Source organism: Dipodomys merriami, unplaced genomic scaffold, assembly GCF_024711535.1.
Source record: "Dipodomys merriami isolate MVZ:Mamm:240054 unplaced genomic scaffold, mDipMer1.0.p SCAF_31, whole genome shotgun sequence".
Classification (NCBI taxonomy): Eukaryota; Metazoa; Chordata; class Mammalia; order Rodentia; family Heteromyidae; genus Dipodomys; species Dipodomys merriami.
The window spans coordinates 16,812,869-16,830,931 of NW_027204604.1; the positions used below are offsets into that span (position 1 = coordinate 16,812,869).

General features: G+C 39.2%; 1 protein-coding gene across 3 annotated transcripts in view; it reads left to right on the plus strand.

Annotated features, from left to right (window-relative positions):
• Positions 1-18,063, plus strand: part of Kcnt2 (potassium sodium-activated channel subfamily T member 2) — a 263,151-nt gene that overhangs the window by 160,527 nt on the left and 84,561 nt on the right. For all 3 annotated transcript variants that reach the window (XM_070041895.1, XM_070041898.1, XM_070041896.1), the window contains one exon: positions 3,223-3,331. In XM_070041895.1, coding sequence (XP_069897996.1) covers positions 3,223-3,331 — 109 coding nt within the window. The remainder of the gene's footprint in view (positions 1-3,222; positions 3,332-18,063) is intronic.

Genomic DNA, 18,063 nt, shown 5'->3' on the forward strand with positions numbered 1-18,063 from the left:
GGTAGAGTGCCAGCCTTGACCAAAAATGCTAAGGGACAGAGCCCAGGTTACAAGCTCAAGTTCTAGGACAGATACAAAAGACACATTAGATAGGATTGCCATAGTGGAAGGGGTAGTACAGAATATAATGCGACCAGCTGCTAGAGACTTCGATGCTTGTGTATAGACAGAAGTCGCCTCTTAGCTAAAAGGCATCTTCTTAGCAGGAGTGAATGCTTGGTGTTTTCTGTGTCAGAAATGCTGAAGATTCAGGAGTGGAGGGAGAAAGCTTATCCTCATCGGGGAAGTGACTGCAAATTGTTTGGAAAGAGTTCAGGCAACGCTTCATGAATGTTGTTTCAAGCCTTGAGATTCAGTTTGGATTTGACGTCCAGAGTAATAAAAAGAGCCCAGGGTTTTATGCGGCCAAGGTCAGCAATTTGGTTTTAGTTTGTGGGTTGTATTTCAACTTGGAGGAATGCAGAATTGTGAAAGCAGAAACAAAGTCAAGCTGCGCTACGTAAGACAGTTGGAGACTGAGCCCCGGCGACATCTAAACTAGGAGAGACAGTCTTTGGGATGCGGGGTGTAGGACACATTGGGTTGGTTGAACGTAGCTATCACAGAAAGACTTAGGAGACCAGCAAGGAAACTAGAGGTTGGCTGGATTCAGAGGAAAGGAGACAGTCAGTACTTGAGGACTCGGAATGTGGGGGAAGCAAGGATTCTCAGGAGGAAGATGAGTGTAAGTTAGGAGGGGAAAGTCGCCGTGATGTCAGGACAGACAGAGAACAGACAGCGGTGGCCACAGGCTACATTTTCTAGAATCAACCCTTCAATCCTGAGGACCAGATCCAAGACAATGTTTCTTGACTCCTGTTTTCTGAGCTCTAGAGTGAAGATTAGAGACCCAGGACTTGCGATTCAAAGACATCATACGTGTCCCGCTTATTTTTTTTTAATTCACTTGAATTTTTGGAAATGTTCAATTTATAGAAAACTTAGAGAATAATAGCTTTCCACATCCATCCCCCCCACAGTTGGTGCGGGGTATTTATTGCAGTGGTGTTTATTCTTGTGCATGTCCAGCTGTGCGGCAGGGCTCCCTCAGGGTGGTCTGTCCTGAAGAGCCATTTTGTGGCTTGAAATCCCTGCGCTGCTACCCCTAGGCCCAGCATCCTTTCTTTTCTTCTGAGCTCTTGGGAGTCCCGCCCTTCTGTCTCCATGGTTTTGGCTTTGTCCTTTCCAGAATGTCATGTAGTTGGATTCGTGTGGCATTCAGTCTTCCAGTTTAGTTTTTTATTTTTTACATTTATGTGTATGTTGAAAATTAACCTATCTGCCTACCTATTTATCTATCCTCTACTTTCCTATGGTCTACCACCTGTCAAACCATTCATCTGCATATACTTAGGCTTTTATGCTAACTCATACTAGTTTGAGAATAGTTGAATTCATGGAATAACAAATATAGCTTATTCCACACAAACTTGGTCGAGCTCTACTAAGAACTTCACGTGTTTTACTAATAATCTCAGGAGACAGAAAGTGTCCACATTTTAAAAATGAGGGCCTCTAACTCACCCAAGATCAATGATATATTCAGGGATGAGCAGGATGAACATCCTAAAATGACCTATTACATTGAGCATAACTCTCAGTAAAATGAAATAAGACAAAACTTACATTTTTGTACCTTTTTTTAAAGTTGAAATCACATTGCATGAACAAAAATTTCCTTTCCAGTTAAAATGTACTTCCAGCAAAAGCAGTAACAATTGAGAAGTGAGTTACATGTAGTACTCATTCTAGCCAAGATGTAGCATCGTGTTACAGGAATAGCAGATGTTTGTTATTACCTGAACTTTCACAACATTGTCTCCCTCATTAGATGTATAATATTCTGTTCTGACCTAGTTCAGTATGTTCTAACTATTGAACACTTAGTTCTGTATTCAGTAGGGGAGATAAATTTCAAAGAACAACAACGTGTTTGCTATTGTGGGAGAGTTGGAGGTCTGAGGTGCGGACAGGTTTGGTGTCTGTGAAGGCTGGTGCCCAGCTCTCTGACATGGTCTTCCTGCTGCAGTGCCACAGGGCCGACAGGGCTTTGGAACTCTCTGGGGTCATTTTTAAAGAGCACTGATAAGAATGTCTCCTTTGGAAGGTGATGATGTCATTTTCCATGGCCTTGTATACTTAGGATAAGTGGGGTCACAGGTGTTCAGAGCGGTTACCAACTATTAACTAAATTTTCTGTGCCTTTGAATAAACCATCAGTCTATTTATACCACGCGTGTGTGAGAGGATGGGTTGACCTTCCTTTCCCTCCCTAGATGCATTGCCCAGTAGAACTTGATACTGTAAAGGAAATTCCCTGTGCCTCCACTCTCCAGTTTGGCTGCCACGTCTCCATCCGTGGCTTTGAACCTTGATAGGTGGCTATGTGGTTGAGGGTATTGAATTCTGTTTAAATTTTAATAATATTAGACTCAGCATTGATATTTGGATTTGAATACTATCCAGCTACTGCTACATTAGAATATCCTTTTGTAAAATGTTTTAGCTAACTCCAGGCCATGTTTCTCTAATAATCTGCCTTGATTAATCCAATTCATAAATAATTATAGGGGTGAGTACTTTGCAGAATTTCATATTAATTAGGAGTTTGATTCTCTTTCTGAAACATAACATCCTACTTTCTCAATATTTTTATCTGTTTTCATCTCTTTCTCTCTCCAAACACACACACACATCTGCATGCACGCGCATGTGTGGACACATATGTGTGCATGCACACACGTCAAAATCTTTCAACCTTTACTGTGATATAAAAAAGCATAGGAATATATTCTCCATTCATTGGCACTGTAGTTGTTTTCCTTTACCTGTCTTTCTAAATATTATGAATTAATATTCATCTCCATGAAAATTTCTATTACATACAACTAATGTTATTATTAGTTTTTCTGAAATTCTGAGAGTTTCTGACTCCAAAATGGCTTTGGAAAAAATTACTTTTTCTAGTGATGGATTTTTGCTCACTACAAATTTTCTCTTAAGTGCTCATAATTAACACTGGTTGGGTAATTATTGTTATTTTATAGAGATAAATATTCTTATATCTAAGACCTCAAGGTGAATTATTTTGTATACTTAATTTTTAAGTATGATCTGACAGTTAAATGGATTACTGTTTTACTTTCCATACATCTCATGATATTTTTATTTTTATGGTTTCAGGATCACCAAACAATTTTGAGAGCATGGGCTGTAAAAGATTTTGCTCCAAACTGCCCTTTGTATGTCCAGATATTAAAACCTGAAAATAAATTTCATATCAAATTTGCTGGTAAGTTTTTAAGTTTTATCTTTTCCTAGTAGTTTGTTGTTGTTAATGAGATTCTATGAATTTCCTTGGACTCCCATTGTAAATTCATAGTTATTTCTTTGAAGGTATTGCCAATAAATGTATTCATGACTCTATATAATGCAAAGGGCTTTCTTTTTAATCATCTACTTGTTATGGTTTCTTCACTTTAGTATAGGAAAGATAATATTTGGGATAAGTCTTTACTTTTTAATTTAACTTGGTCATTTTAACAGCTGAATTATCTGAACACTCTTGTTAGCCTAACTAATTTAGTATTGGGAGAGATTTTTACATAAGACAAACACAGGTTTCAAATCCTCTTCATTTCTTGTTAACTTTAGACATAGATAGCACCTTTCTATATTTAACAAATATGTCTACTATACAATATATTACATAGTACATTTAAATGTGTTCTGATACATGATTATGTTTTATTTTTTCTGTAGACTGAATAGGATGAAAGAAAAAGATACATTCAAGTATTTGTTTTAGTGGCACTGATTTTAAAATAATGGATCACATGAGATTTTGCTTTGAATTGTTAGGAAATTGGGTAATAAAATGGTGTTTAATTTTGTCCTCAAATCTGTGGAGAAAAGACTTAATTTTGCTTTAGTTTTATTGGATCCATAGAAAGAAACAGAGAGAGAGAAAGAAAGAAGAAATAAAGAGAAGAAAGAAGAAAGGGAGGAAGGGAGAAATGGAAGGAGGGAGGAAGGGAAGAAAAGTAGAAAGGAAGGAAGGGAGGGAGGAAGGAAGGAAAGCCAGCTTTTGTAGAGCTAGGAGCCTCATGCCTGTAATCCTAGCTACTCAGGAGGCTGAGACTTGAGGATCACAGTTCAAAGCCAGCCAGGGCAGGAAAGTCTGTGAGACTCTTATCTCTCCAGTAAACCACAAGAAAACAGCAAGTGGCACTGTGGCTCAAGTGATAGAGCACCAGCCTTGAATTGAAGAACTAAGGGACAGTGCCCAGGCCAGGGTTCAAGTCCCACAATCGAAAAAAAAATGTAAAGGCAGAACTGCATTACAGTAGTGAAATCCCTAACTTGGTGAGATGCCCTATGCTTCCCAGAAAGAACAGTTCCCTGGGTTAATTCTTCTGGAAATTAAATAATAATAATAAATAATAAGCAGTGGGGTGTGCAGTGGACATGACTGTGGCGTTGCAGCGGTCCTGACGGTATGTTAGGACATGCGATTCCTATGCAGCTGGCAACAGCTGTGTTACGAAGTGTGAAGCATGGATGTGTGTAGAGTGGGGCCCGGGAGCGGTGATTTCACACGAGAAGGCTTCCTCTCCGCTTGCCCACTGTCTTTCTCTGATTGCCACACTAGACTTTTTGATGCTTTACTTTTCTGTACCCCAAAAAGAGAGCATGAAAAATATTTCCAAGCGGCATAAACACTGGGAAATGTCCTCTCTGTTTCTAAATCACATATGGCGGTGCAGGCCTGACTTCCAGCGAAGGGCGAGGTGTGAGTTTCTCCTGCTGAATGTTTTTTCCATTTCCCCTGTGCCGCCTACAGCCCACAGCTGAGGCTTCAGACGCACAACCTACTGAAGAGCACGGTGCCGTGAGCTCCTCCATTGTCACAATAGAAAACAACAAAGCAACAAGCTTTTGGGAGAAATAAAAAACAACTCACAGTTTTTCAGATAGAACTATGACTTTTTTTTATTACCATGCAGATTATCAGAAACTAATGTGAGACTAAGTTTACGCTAAGCAGTATCAGGAGAGTGATTGTTTGTTTATCTCATTCCCTGGTATTCTTTTATTTTGAAAAAAATTCTAGGTTAGAGGCCTTAAAACTAACAGACAATAAAACTTGTACTCATTTTGTGGTCATTTAGGGATTGTTAACGTTTTGTTTTACACATTTGCTTATTCTCTGTGTGTTCATATGTCACACACACACATGCATCACTACTCATATACACAAGTGTCCCATGCATGTGATGCAAACATCATACAAGTGTGTCACACATGCACTTCGTACAGCTGGTACAAACATATGTGTCAGATACATGCACCATACATGCACCTCACACACACTCATGCTAATGTCTTTATTATGACTGGATTGGTAATAGTTCTGTGAAACCCATTCAGATCCGCATGTAGTCAATTGACCACCCACCCCTACCTCGAGGCTGTTTTTAAAGTTCAGTACAATCACAGAGTTTAATTTTTATAATTGTCAATTTTCCATTTCTTCTAATATTATTTTAAGAGTTTTAGTGGTGCAGCTAGCAAAGATTTCATATATAGCCTCTGTGTCTCATGGTGTCTCCCTGCTGATGTTTAGGTGTCATAAAACTGTAGTCCATTTCATCAAAATTATAATCAACATTAGTATATACTATCTATTCTATTCTATTCTATTCTATTCTATTCTATTCTATTCTATTCTATTCTATTCTATTCTATTCTATTCTATTCTATTCTATGTTTTGTTGGTTGTGGGACTTGAACTCAGGCCTAGGTGCTGTCCCTGAGCTCTTTTGCACAAGGCTAGTGCTTTATCACTTTGAGCCACAGTTCTGCTTCTGGTTTCCTGGTGGCTAATTGGAGATAAGAGTCTCACAGACGTTCCTGCCTGGGCTAGTTTGAGCCATGATCCTCAAATCTCAGCCTCCTGAGTAGCTAAGATTATAGGCATGAGCCACCAGTGCCCAGAATATCAAAGATTGATTTTTTCTTATGTTGGTTGTGGGGGTATACATTATTTTTAAGTGAAATATACTCTTGAATGTCACTCCTCCTCACAAAAAAATTAATAACTTACTTTTTTTCTTTCTTATGGCATTTAAAGTTATGTGGTCTTTCCTGTGTATTCTTCTTAATAACTGTTTACCTTTTTAATAACTGTTTAGCAACTAAACATTTAGAATTTCAGGCCATGACTTTGTGGGCTACTTATGTATAAATACATTAAGTCAAGGTATCTCTGTTTTTCTCCATTAATTTACATGTTTTTGAATATATTTCAAACAATTGCATGAACCTGAAAATCAGAGTCAAATATTTATTCTCCAGTAAATATGTGTTCCCCAGTCTTTGGAAAATGGCTGGCGCGCTCTAGCCTGTGACAGGGTGCTCAGTCAGTGTGTCATTCTTCAATGGCGCTGTTCTGTGGAGAGCACCAGGCATCGCTGCTGGTTTTCTCAATCCTTCCTTCGGCATACTTTCTTGAGTCCTTGTGAGCAACTTGCTGTTCTTGCTGCTATGATAAACGCAGTGATATATCAATTTTAATGACAACTTTGTCCATTTTTTGTACCTTGTACCTTTTAAAAATGAATGAGGAAATGTACTTCTGTTTGCTACCCAAGGAAGCAAGTTTAAATAATTCTATTTGTTTTTCTACATAGATTATTTTTTTATTTTATTTTATTTGTGAACATACTGTACATAGGGGTTACAATTACATGGGCAGGATAATGCGTACATTTCTTACCAAGCATTGCAGCCTCCTCCTTTGTTTACCCTTCACGTCCCTTCCCAGCCTCCCCCCTCCCCCCCAATCCCAATCCTCCTTCCCCCCCATTCCCCCCCCCCACCGATGTTGTAAAGCTCGTTTTGGACATGACAACTTGTACTTCTCATTGTTGCAACAGGTCCACCTGTATCCTTAAACAACTGGTTTTTCCCCATCTCCTCCTCAAGTTATACTGACATCAAATATAGTGAAAGCAGGGGTTATACTGTGAGGGAGGGACATACAAAGCAACAAAGAGATAATCTTATGAATGCGTTAGAAACACATGCATGAAAGAAAAAAACATTAAAATACATATCTAAGGGTTCATTTTCCTGACATCACATTATCTGACCTTTTCCACTTGACTCATGCATGTACTAGATATTGCAAATAAGGGAAACCATGGGACCTATGTTTCTTTGGGCCTGGCTTACTTCACTTAATATAATTTTTTCCAAGTTTTTCCATTTCCTAACAAATGGGGCAATGTCATTCTTTCTGATGGAGGCATAGAATTCCATTGTGTATATATACCACATTTTCTTGATCCATTCATCTACTGAGGGGCATCTGGGTTGGTTCCATATCTTAGCTATGGTAAATAATGCTGCAATAAACATTGTTGTGCTGGTAGCTTTAGTGTGGTCTTGTTTGTAAATATTTGGGTAAATGCCCAAAAGTGGGATTGCTGGGTCATAGGGGAGTTCTATGTGAAGTCTTTTGAGGAACCTCCATACTGCTTTCCAAAGTGGTTGAACAAGTTTACATTCCAACCAACAATGAAGTAAGGTTCCTTTCTGACCACATCCCCTCCAGCATCTGTTGTTGTTAAGAGTTCTTGATTTTTGCCGTTCTAACTGGGGTGAGGTGATATCTCAATGTTGTTTTGATTTGCATTTCTTTTATGGCTAGGGATGTTGAACATTTCTTCATGTGTCTATTGGCCATCCTTCTTTCTTCTTCAGAGAAGTTTCTCTTTAAGTCTTTCGCCCACTTATTTATTGGGCAGTTGTTTTCTACATAGATTATTTTAACCTTACGACCTCCCATTTCCTGCCTTTACCTTTCACATACATACACACACCTACTCACACATATACATACATATATATATATATAACCTATATATATATATATATATATAGGTGTATATATACACACACACACACACACACACACACACACACACACACACACACACGCATACAGATGTACATCTATGAAAGCCCATTTAGCTTCCAATTTTTCTGGCTACTGCTTGATAAATTTGGTCAACCTGATGGGTCTATAATAGATATTCAAACTGTCCATGATAGAATTTCCTGATTCCTGAAATAATCGCTTTTGTATTAACAAGACTCTCTTAAAAATGCAAGTTTTAATTTCACAAAAATGAGTTTAAGTAGGATTTAAGTAAACACAAAAGACAATTGTAATGAACGATTTATTTAATTGACTCATTGTCATAAATATGTGTAGGTTTTTCATGCTGTGTAGGTATAAGCACATTTGCATCCATGTGTATGTGTATGTGTGTGTGCTTGTGTTAGCACACACAGTATGAGTGTGATTGTCTGTGTTGAGTGATTATGATTAGATCTGACAAAGGATTTGGAACTTTGTCATGGTGGAAGTGATGAGAGGCTAATGAAATAAATAAAATTTGAGCTAGGTAAGAAAGTGACTGGAGGGACATGAATGCAGTGGAGACCACAAAAAGCCCCTCCAAGGAATGATGTTTTAGGAAGCTATTACAGCTTCTCATGTGAAAGACACTGAGAAATGGAAAGAACCTGCTAATAATAAAATTGAGATGGGAGAACAGATTTATGAAACATTTCCAATGTATTTTGCAAACTTAATGATCAAATGACTCTGAGAACCAAAAGATGATAAGAAGTCATTGTGTTTTAACTCTGCCCCACGGAGCTCTTTCTGTATAGCCTCACCATTAATAAGAATTTCATTATGGCAGTTAACTAAGTGATTTGTTGCTGCTACAATATCTCTTGAATACAAGACTCTGAGGGCTTATTCTTTTGTGCTTTATCGTTTCACTAAACACATAGCGCTTCACCCACTGCATTGTATTACTACACAGAGCATTCCATGATTTAAAACTCAAAATATCCCACAAGAATATTTTAAAGTAACACTCGATAACAGTAGTAAAATAAAAGATGTCAAAATATATGAAATTGTTTGCAAGTAGTCAAGTCATATTCCTTCATGTTGAAACCACGAGGGAGAATTCTACAGAAGAGCAAGAAACCGTAGAAGATGATGAGAAATTGAAATATGACTCTGTCTTTCATTTGTAACATGTTAATAATATATCTTTTTCTTTTCTGTAAGTAGTTGCATGAAGGAGTTGCCATTCAACAGAGCAGTTTATGAATGCAGTGCTTCTTGATCAAATATCGCCCCTTTCCACAGTCTCACCCCTCTCCCCCTACTCCTTCCCTGACTTTTCTTAATTTTTAAGTTAACAAAGTAATATATATATATATATATATATATATATATAATGCATTTTGATCTGTGTCATAATGTCAACATCTTCATCCCCTTTCAATGCACCCCTTCCCTTGTTTTTCTCAGTTCTGTGGCATCTACAGTGCATTCTTACCTGCATTCTACTCATTTGCTGTTCATTTTTCTACCTCCCTCCTCTTGACACTCCCTCACCCACTGCTTGCAAGTACCCATTTCCTAGTACTCATTTTGATAGGTTTGACTTAGTCTTTCTAAAGAATTATACTACTTGTGATCTCCATAGATTCTATTATACTTCAGTTAATTCATTGATAACTGCTTCAGGGCCACCCAGTGTGCTTACTGCTAGATTTATAGGCACCTTCTAGTTCCCACTAATGAGGGAAACATCCAGTGTGTGCTTCTCTGGGTCTGTCTGACCTTGCTTACCATAATCCTCCCCAAGTATTTTTATTTCCTTATGAATGATACATATGTCATTCTTACTGCCAGATGAGCAGAATTCCAATCAATCCACTTATTCATTGGTTGACGTCTGGACTGATTACTTATCTTGGCTATGGTAAATAATGCTGCAATGAACATGGTGGTGCTGGTGGCTTTAGTGTCTCCTTGTTTGTGGTCTATTGGATAAATATCCAGGAGTGGAATTGCTCGGTTACAGGGAAGCTCTATGTTTAATTATTTGAGGACCCTCCATATTGCTTTTCAGAGTGTTTGACTAGGTTTACATTCCAACCAACAGTGTAATAGAGTTCTCTTATGGCCATATCCCTGCCAGCCTCTGTTTATTGTTAGTTTTCTTGATAGTGGCCATACTAACTTAGGTGCGGAGGAACCCAATGTTGTTTTGATTTGCATTTCCTTTTGGTCAGAGTTGATAAATGGGATCACATCAAACTTTAAAGTTTCTTTATGGTAAAGGACATAGATAACAAGCTAAATTGGAAGATCACAGAATGGGAAAAAGTTTTGTTTTTTTTTTTACCAACTATCCTAATATCCTAAAAGTCTCATATCCAAAATATGTAGAAAGCTCCAAAACTGAACCCTCAAAAAAAATAGACCCTTAAAGAAACCACAACCCAATTAATAAATGGACTAATGACTTAAAGAGACTTCTCAGAAAAAGTAAATATGGCCAATAGATGCATGAAAAAAAAGTTCAACATCTCTGATCAGAAAGGAAATGTCATGTTTGTTTGTAATGAGTGTGTTACAAAAGATAGCCAGTGGCAAAAATGTGGTTTTCAAAAGTCGAATACAAAAGATACTGCCCTGCAGTTTTGTTCAGAAAAGTAAGGTTGCCATGAACACCAGCTATACTGACAGCATGTGACAATTGTAGGTTGGTTACTACTTATTCCTTGGTATGGGGAAAGATCAGAGCACCTATCAGTGCCTATGCCAGTTATTATTTCTTTGCAAGAGACACCTTTAGTTGTCATGGGATTTTTGTTCTTGTTGTGAGCTTTTCTGAATCATTTCAATCTGAAGCAAACAGCTTTTGGTACAGATGTATGGTGGCAAAACTAACAAAATCACATGAGTATAAGATGGATAATGCAATGATTTGAAAGACACAGTCTATAAAATGGTTGACAAAATCAAGTCACACCTTCATCAGTTTCAATAATTTCATTTGTGTGTGTGTGTGTGTGTGTGTGTGTGTGTGTGTGTGCTGGGAATGTGCTAGCATCTCTTGGCAAGTTTCAAGAACACAACTTAGTATCACAATGAATATGATAGCTATAACTTCTGAGATAGAAATAGCTCTGTCTTTTAATTCAATATGATACAATTGTTCAAAGACTTAATTTGATTTAAGACAAAGAGATGGAATTCGTGTCACACAAAGAACAATGCTTCAAATCAATATAGGACATCTTTTTACTTTGCTACATTACAGCTTTCTACTGAATTTTTGCAAGGGTTAGGGTTACATGGCATTTTATGCTTTATAGAATGCTTTGATTCATTGAATTGTTTTCCTTGTTACATGGAGAAAAGTTTCCTGAGTTAAAGGAGCAAAAAGATAAATAGATGGGAGATCACCCTGGGCCATCCCACAATTCCCATTCGAACTATTCAGTCCCTATGATCTACACTCTCTTGTTCTGTTTAGCTTAGAAGTCCCTTGATACTATGCAAAGAATAGGGACACAGTTCTCTTCAACTTGTTGTCCAAAGGTCAGCTTCATCTCACTAACTTAACAAATAGAGCCATTGAGAATGGGCTTTAAGATCTTGGACAGCAATTGACATCACCAGGACGTTCAGCTGAGACTGTCTCTTTTAGAAACCATACAGACTAGCTCAGGTGTTATCAAACCATAGGTGAGTCACATGGTGAGAGTCATATTATCCAATTATGTGCCAGTTTTAGAGCTGAACTGCAGGTGTTTGCAGTGGGCTGGAGATTAGAAAGCAAGGAATATGATTGTTCCTCACAGATCACGCCGGAAGCATGAATACATCATTTGTTAAGATCTCTTTCTTTAATTTCATCTTCTACTAAGAACTCTACTGTCATCATTTCATTCCATTAATATTCTGATATTTGTCCTCTATTTGTTTCTAGTAAACAATTATACACTTAAATTCTACAGGGCAAGATCCTCATGTTCAAATGACTCTTACTCAGGCAGTTACTCTTTCACCTTTGACCTCATTTTCTAGAAAATGCTCTTAAAACAGTTGTTTTGCAACTCTTCCTTTACACACATTCATGGCTTTCTGCTTTTATCCTGTCCGAGGTGAAGGGATTATTTCCATGTCTACCCTGTATCTCATGGTCTTATTACTTGCATTGCAATATTTCTCTTTTCTTTTTATTTGTTTGTTTACTCTTCAGATCTCTTCTTTGCTGATTTATTTCCAGAGAGATCTAACTATCCTCTTCTCCAATTCCGAGATTATCTCTGTAGACTCATGCCACCCTTTTACTAACTTACCATCCTTGTCATTAAAATCTTAGTGTAAGCATCATTTCTTGGATGCTTCTCTTAGTTGTCCACAGCAGACAACGTTGTCCCTTCAGCCCTCTTTGAGCACCGACGAATGGTTATTTCTTCTGTAGCATTTAGACATTATTTATTTGCTACTAATAATTTTCCCAGAGGTCTTTCCAAATCTCTTTGAATGAGTCATTCAAATATTCTACTGGAGCTACCATTCATGCTCATGTGCATGTTCGTGTGCGTGTGTACCTCTGTGCACACATGGTTTGTGTGTGTGTGCAAGTGTGTATGCAAACATGTGTGCATGTGCATGCATATGCATGCATGTATGTGTGTGTGCATGCTTCTGCGCACGAGTTCTTGAAGAGGAAAGCAAACATGCCTACAATTCTCCACAGCGTTTTCTCTCCTGATGATTGTTTGGGGAGCTTCCTGGTTTTATTTTCTCAACCATTAGTCAAACTTAACAGCTACTATCGTCATTGTCTGGTAGGAGGTAAATATTTTCGCTGATTTGGACTTGGTCAATCAAATTTAAAGTGTATGGCTTTGTATAGTTCTTGGTAAAAAGTTTGAATTTAATTAGATGATAAATTAGGTAAGTAATTTACCCCTCAGAATATTTCATTACTTACCTACAAACTTTTCCCCAAAGTTTGTGTCATACAACTTTTTGTGAAGTTTATAATCTCACATATGTATATCATGCATCATTTAGCATAAAGCTGAAGTATTATTGTTACTATATTACTAATAAGAAGCCTCAACAACCATAGTTTGCAATATTATAACCTATAAGGAAAGAGTACTTCTGGTTAGAATCCAAAGAAATTAGAGTTGGGAGAATAATAATTAAAAATTTTATTATTACTACTATGCCTTACCAAGAAGTAAAAATGAAGCGGGGGTTAAATAAATTCAAATTTGTTTTGCACTAGAATACCAGGAAGTTGGATCTCCTTTGGAGCAATTAATTATAGCATTAAAATGAATGTTTAAACAGTTATGAAAATGCAAATGTGCTTTTTATGCACAATATTACTGAAATGAAATGCCTCTGATTTACAGAATATTTTTGCATTCTATATTACATAGTAAGCATTCTTTTGTTTAGAGCTTGTGAAACTAAGTGACATTAACAGGATTACTTTGATCTATTTTTAGCCAGTTAGTAGTTGAATGATTTCTAAATCTTGAGTTAGCAAAATCTCTAATGTGTGTGCCTCTCATAAACACCTAAACACACACTTCCCACACAACCACACCACACAAATACGAACACCTCATGCAAACACAGACACACCTTTCCACAAACACTCCAAACACACAGCTTTTACACAGATACACACAATTACAAACACTTCACACATTTCTCACACAAACACACAACATAAAAATACAAGCGCCTGACACAAAACACACACTACCCAAACACAAACACCTCATACACACTTCCCCAAACACACTTTACCTACATAGATATACATACCACACAAATACAAGCAACTTACACACACACACCTACCCACAAACACCCCAAATACACACTCCCTGCACAAACACACACCACACAAATACAAACACTTCAAACATAAACACACACACCTCCCTACAACCACCTCAAATACACGCTTCATACACAGGCCCTTCCCACACAAATGCATACACACAAACACAGACACAGCAAACACTCACACACAGATGGGTACTTTTATCATTGGAAGCAACGAGGTCAACATTAAAATCACTTGATTGCTAGACACTATGCGTTCTGTAAGAAAAAGAGACCCTTTTCATAGAATCAACCGCTTTTGCATATAAACACAATCTAGTAGGCAGAGGATACATGAGAAACATTAAAGTCACGATTTTTCCAGGCACTTTATGTAACAAACTTTTTACTCTTAAGATAAAACTTATTTACACTGACCCTATTTACAAGATCTCTCCCAGAGGACATCTGATTTCTTTAAATCAAAAGCCCAGGACTGGTCTGGTTTAGTTGCATGGCTGCCTGCTTTCCAAAGGCTGTTACCTAGCAACTGTGCGGGGAGACTTCTAGCAGGGCAGATCACACAAGAACTCAGGAAATACGATGACAACGCAGACAATGGAAAAACATTTTCTGACTTACTAAAACATAAGGAGACCTTTTATTTTCCTTGAAGCAAAAGGGACGGACATACTTGTTATTCCATGCCTATGGATTTATTTATTTTTTTATGCCAATGGTGTTTAAAACTTGCACATGTCAGTGAATAAACGTAGCCCCTTGGCAAGCTCTTTGTGTTCATGGAGGTAGATAAAGGGAGGGATTGTTGGGTCGCACCATTGTAGAAGTATCAGGCCCATGGCTGCTTGTCTCTCTCTGGCTCTGGGTGAAGAAGGACTTCTTCGTGAGAGCATATGGCAAAACCTTTCATGCCACCTCCAGGAAACAAAACAGAAAGAAGGCACAAAAAGTGTCTCATTTCCCCTCCAAAGCTGCCTTCCCCATGTCCTAAAGACCTCCCACAAGGCCTGACTCCTAAATCTGCTGTCTCCTTCCAAGCCTGTGGAGCTGGGACCTGGCCCCTGATCCACAGGGTCGTGAGGGGCATTAGAATATGGAAGCCATGGCAGGGTGGCTTCCTGTGTTTGTCCACACACATCATATAACATTCAGCCATTTTCCAAAAATGGTAGATTGTTTCAACTGTGTCACAGTGGGCCAGTTTTATTTGCCACTCCCATTTCAAATTTATTTATTTATTGACACTAGTAAGGTTTGTCCTCAGTCTCGCACTTTGTTAGCCGGGTTCTCTACCAGTTGAGTTATGCCCCTGGCTCTTTTAGCTTTGGTTATTTTTAAACAGGGTCTTGCTTTTAAACTGTCCTGGATTATTACAGTCCCCTTATTTATGCTTTCTGCTGGAGCAGGGATGACAGATGTGTGCCACGACACACACAGTTGTGGCTGTTGTTGTTGAGGTGGACGTGTTATAAACGTCTGCCTCTCCTGGCCTTGAACCACACCAGCCTCCCAGTCCTCCTCTGACCCTGCAGGAATCTAGGCATGAGCTACCAAGCCTGGCTTGCCACTTCCATTTGGAGAATACAGTATTGGCACTGCTCCGAGGTAGCTCACTGAAATCCACGTTTGATTTTCACAAATTCCTGGTTATGATGAACCGTAACATTGGTTTAGAATTCTGATCAGAAGTTTGTTCCTCCACACAACCTTATAAGCTAAGTGCCCGTGCTGCTCATAATTCAGAGAGGGAAGTAAGTTGGGTTTGGAGCAATAAAGAAAGATGTCTGTGTCCTGTTCTGTTCAGTTTGAGCGTTACTTGATCTCCTGTCTGGAATTATCAGATGATAACAGAAGGGAAACAAACCCAAATCAAACCAGAAACTTTGAAAGGTTAAGAAGGAAACATGAGATTAAATGTATGCAATCTGGGAACAGGAAATGCTTTCTTCCACAGAGGAAAAAAAAACACCCTCGAATCCCTAAGAACAAATTGGACAGATTTTCTATTTGATAACGAGTTATCTTCGTTTGTATCATCAAAGCTGGGCTGTGACCCATCCATGGTATCAGCAGTAAGAAGAAATGCATTTGGAGAAAGTGGCTTTATCTTTAAAAAAAACAGTAAAAGTTGCTCATTCCTTCCCATCTCTCATCACAATCCAATCCTGTGATGACAGTATTTAAGTGGAAGCTGGGAAAAGTAATTTCTGCCAGAACAGCAGCCACATGACCAGCACAAGGGTTGGGGAGGGAAGCGCAGGAGTCTCCATTACTGACCGGAAGGGGAAAGGGTAGTGGACAAGGTAGTACTTTCAGTTACAGCTCAGTATTTGCTCATGCAAATATTGCACGAGTCTTAGCAAAGAACAATCTGTAGACTATTTTTTTTAATTACTCCCCTATAACCCCCAGAGCCCCATCAAGAAATGCAGCTGGAGCTGGGCGTCGGTGGCTCATGCCTGTCATCCTAGCTACTCAGGAGGCTGAGATCTGAGGATCGCAGTTCGAAGTCAGCCTGGGCAGGAAAGTCCATGAGACTCTTTTCAGTGAACCACCAGAACACTGGATGTGGTGCTGTGGCTCCAAGTGAAAGAGCACTAGCTTTGAGAGAAAAAGTTCAGGGATAGCTCCCTGCCCCTGAGTTCAAGCCCCAGGACCAACAGAAAGAAAAAAAAACAAACAAGCAATGCAGCCGCTGGAACTGCAGGTGTCTGGTGAATGTGACCCCCCCCTCACCCCCCACTAAAGTAAAACCATAAAGACGACTCCACTTGTTCCTTACCACAACCGTTCCTGGGCACAGAGAGAGCAGAGCTCGCTCACCTAGACAACGTGACAGAGAGGAACGTGACTCAGCCACCGTGGCTCATAGCAGGGCCTGCCGCCCGTGGATGGAGAGACCCTGGAGCAGGGTTGCAGTTTCTTGAATGAAGCCCACTCTGCATGTGGGAAGGGACTTCTTGGTCTGTTCATTTGCACGCCCTCCATTATAGGTTTGCTGTAGATACAACTGAAGCGGAAGCTGGGTGTAGTCTGTGCAATCTTCTCAGAGTGTCTGTAACTGCACTCCAAGTGGTTTGCTAAGGACTGTCCTAAACCCTGTGTATCTTAGGGCTTTTGTGCCCTCCAAGGAGTCTTGGATTGTCTAGAATATCACATTTGGGTGGGAAGAGAGCACAGTATTTGAGTTGCTCCCCGCCACAGCTCAGGCCTATTAGTGTGGCTGAAAGGTCTTAAGTAGGAAGGGAAGGGGAGGCCCCGATGCACTTTGGAAAGGAAGCATCACCTCCTGCTACTTAGATTCAGTTCATCTGATTTTTATCCAGCTCTGCAGGTGTCCAGATTTCTAGACCCTTGAATAGATTTCTGATGGCAAGCAAGGGCCTGCTGGAGTAAAAGGATTCTATGTTTGCTAAAGTGATCGATTCGTACTTCTCTATTGATTAAACTTGCTTGTCGGAAGTCCCACCTAGTCCAATCTATCTCTCTTGTCTTCTTAGCATTGACTTCCAAACATTTTAACACGACACGTGGAAATGAAGCAGCACACAGGGAAAGGAGTATCTGAAGCTTCCAGACGCTAACCCCCTCCCCCTCCCTGTTCACATTGATTGCACTTAGAAAAGTAGAGCTACAGGAAGAAAAGCATGAGTCTCATAATCTTCGATATGTATACCCACTTGTGAGCCAGTGTTTGTCCACACGGTCTTTCTTTTCTTTTGTAATTACCTGTGAGAATTTTTTGCAGCTGCAGGTCTGAAATAGTGCACAGGAAATGGTGGTATATTTTGGTAACAAGCCTTTCTCCAATCCTGACTCTCTAGAAATGATGTGTTTATGGACTCCAGAGTGTGTCCTGAATGTTTTAGGGCTTTTTAAATTCACTTGGCTAAGAGTGAGTCCACTTACTGGGCAAAGGAGTGGTTAGTGATGATGGAAACATCGAACCCAGTCCAGTACTGTAGTATAAGCCACAGTGGTGGCTTCAATTGTGGCCAGGCTGACGGAGGGAATGAATGTCTGTTTGTCTTCAATTTTAATTTATTAAAAACCACCCGTGGTTAGTGGGGCAGCACTGTTTTTGGAGTGCTGTAGGTGGAAAACATGAAGATGCATTAGGGATCATTTTATCCCCTTAGGTGAGAAGCTGAGTTTGAGTCACAGTTCATGATCCTTTGCATCAATTCCAATCCACCCCCCCCCCAAATAAAACCTGCTGAAAAATGAAAGCATATGTGTGTCCTTGTTGGTAG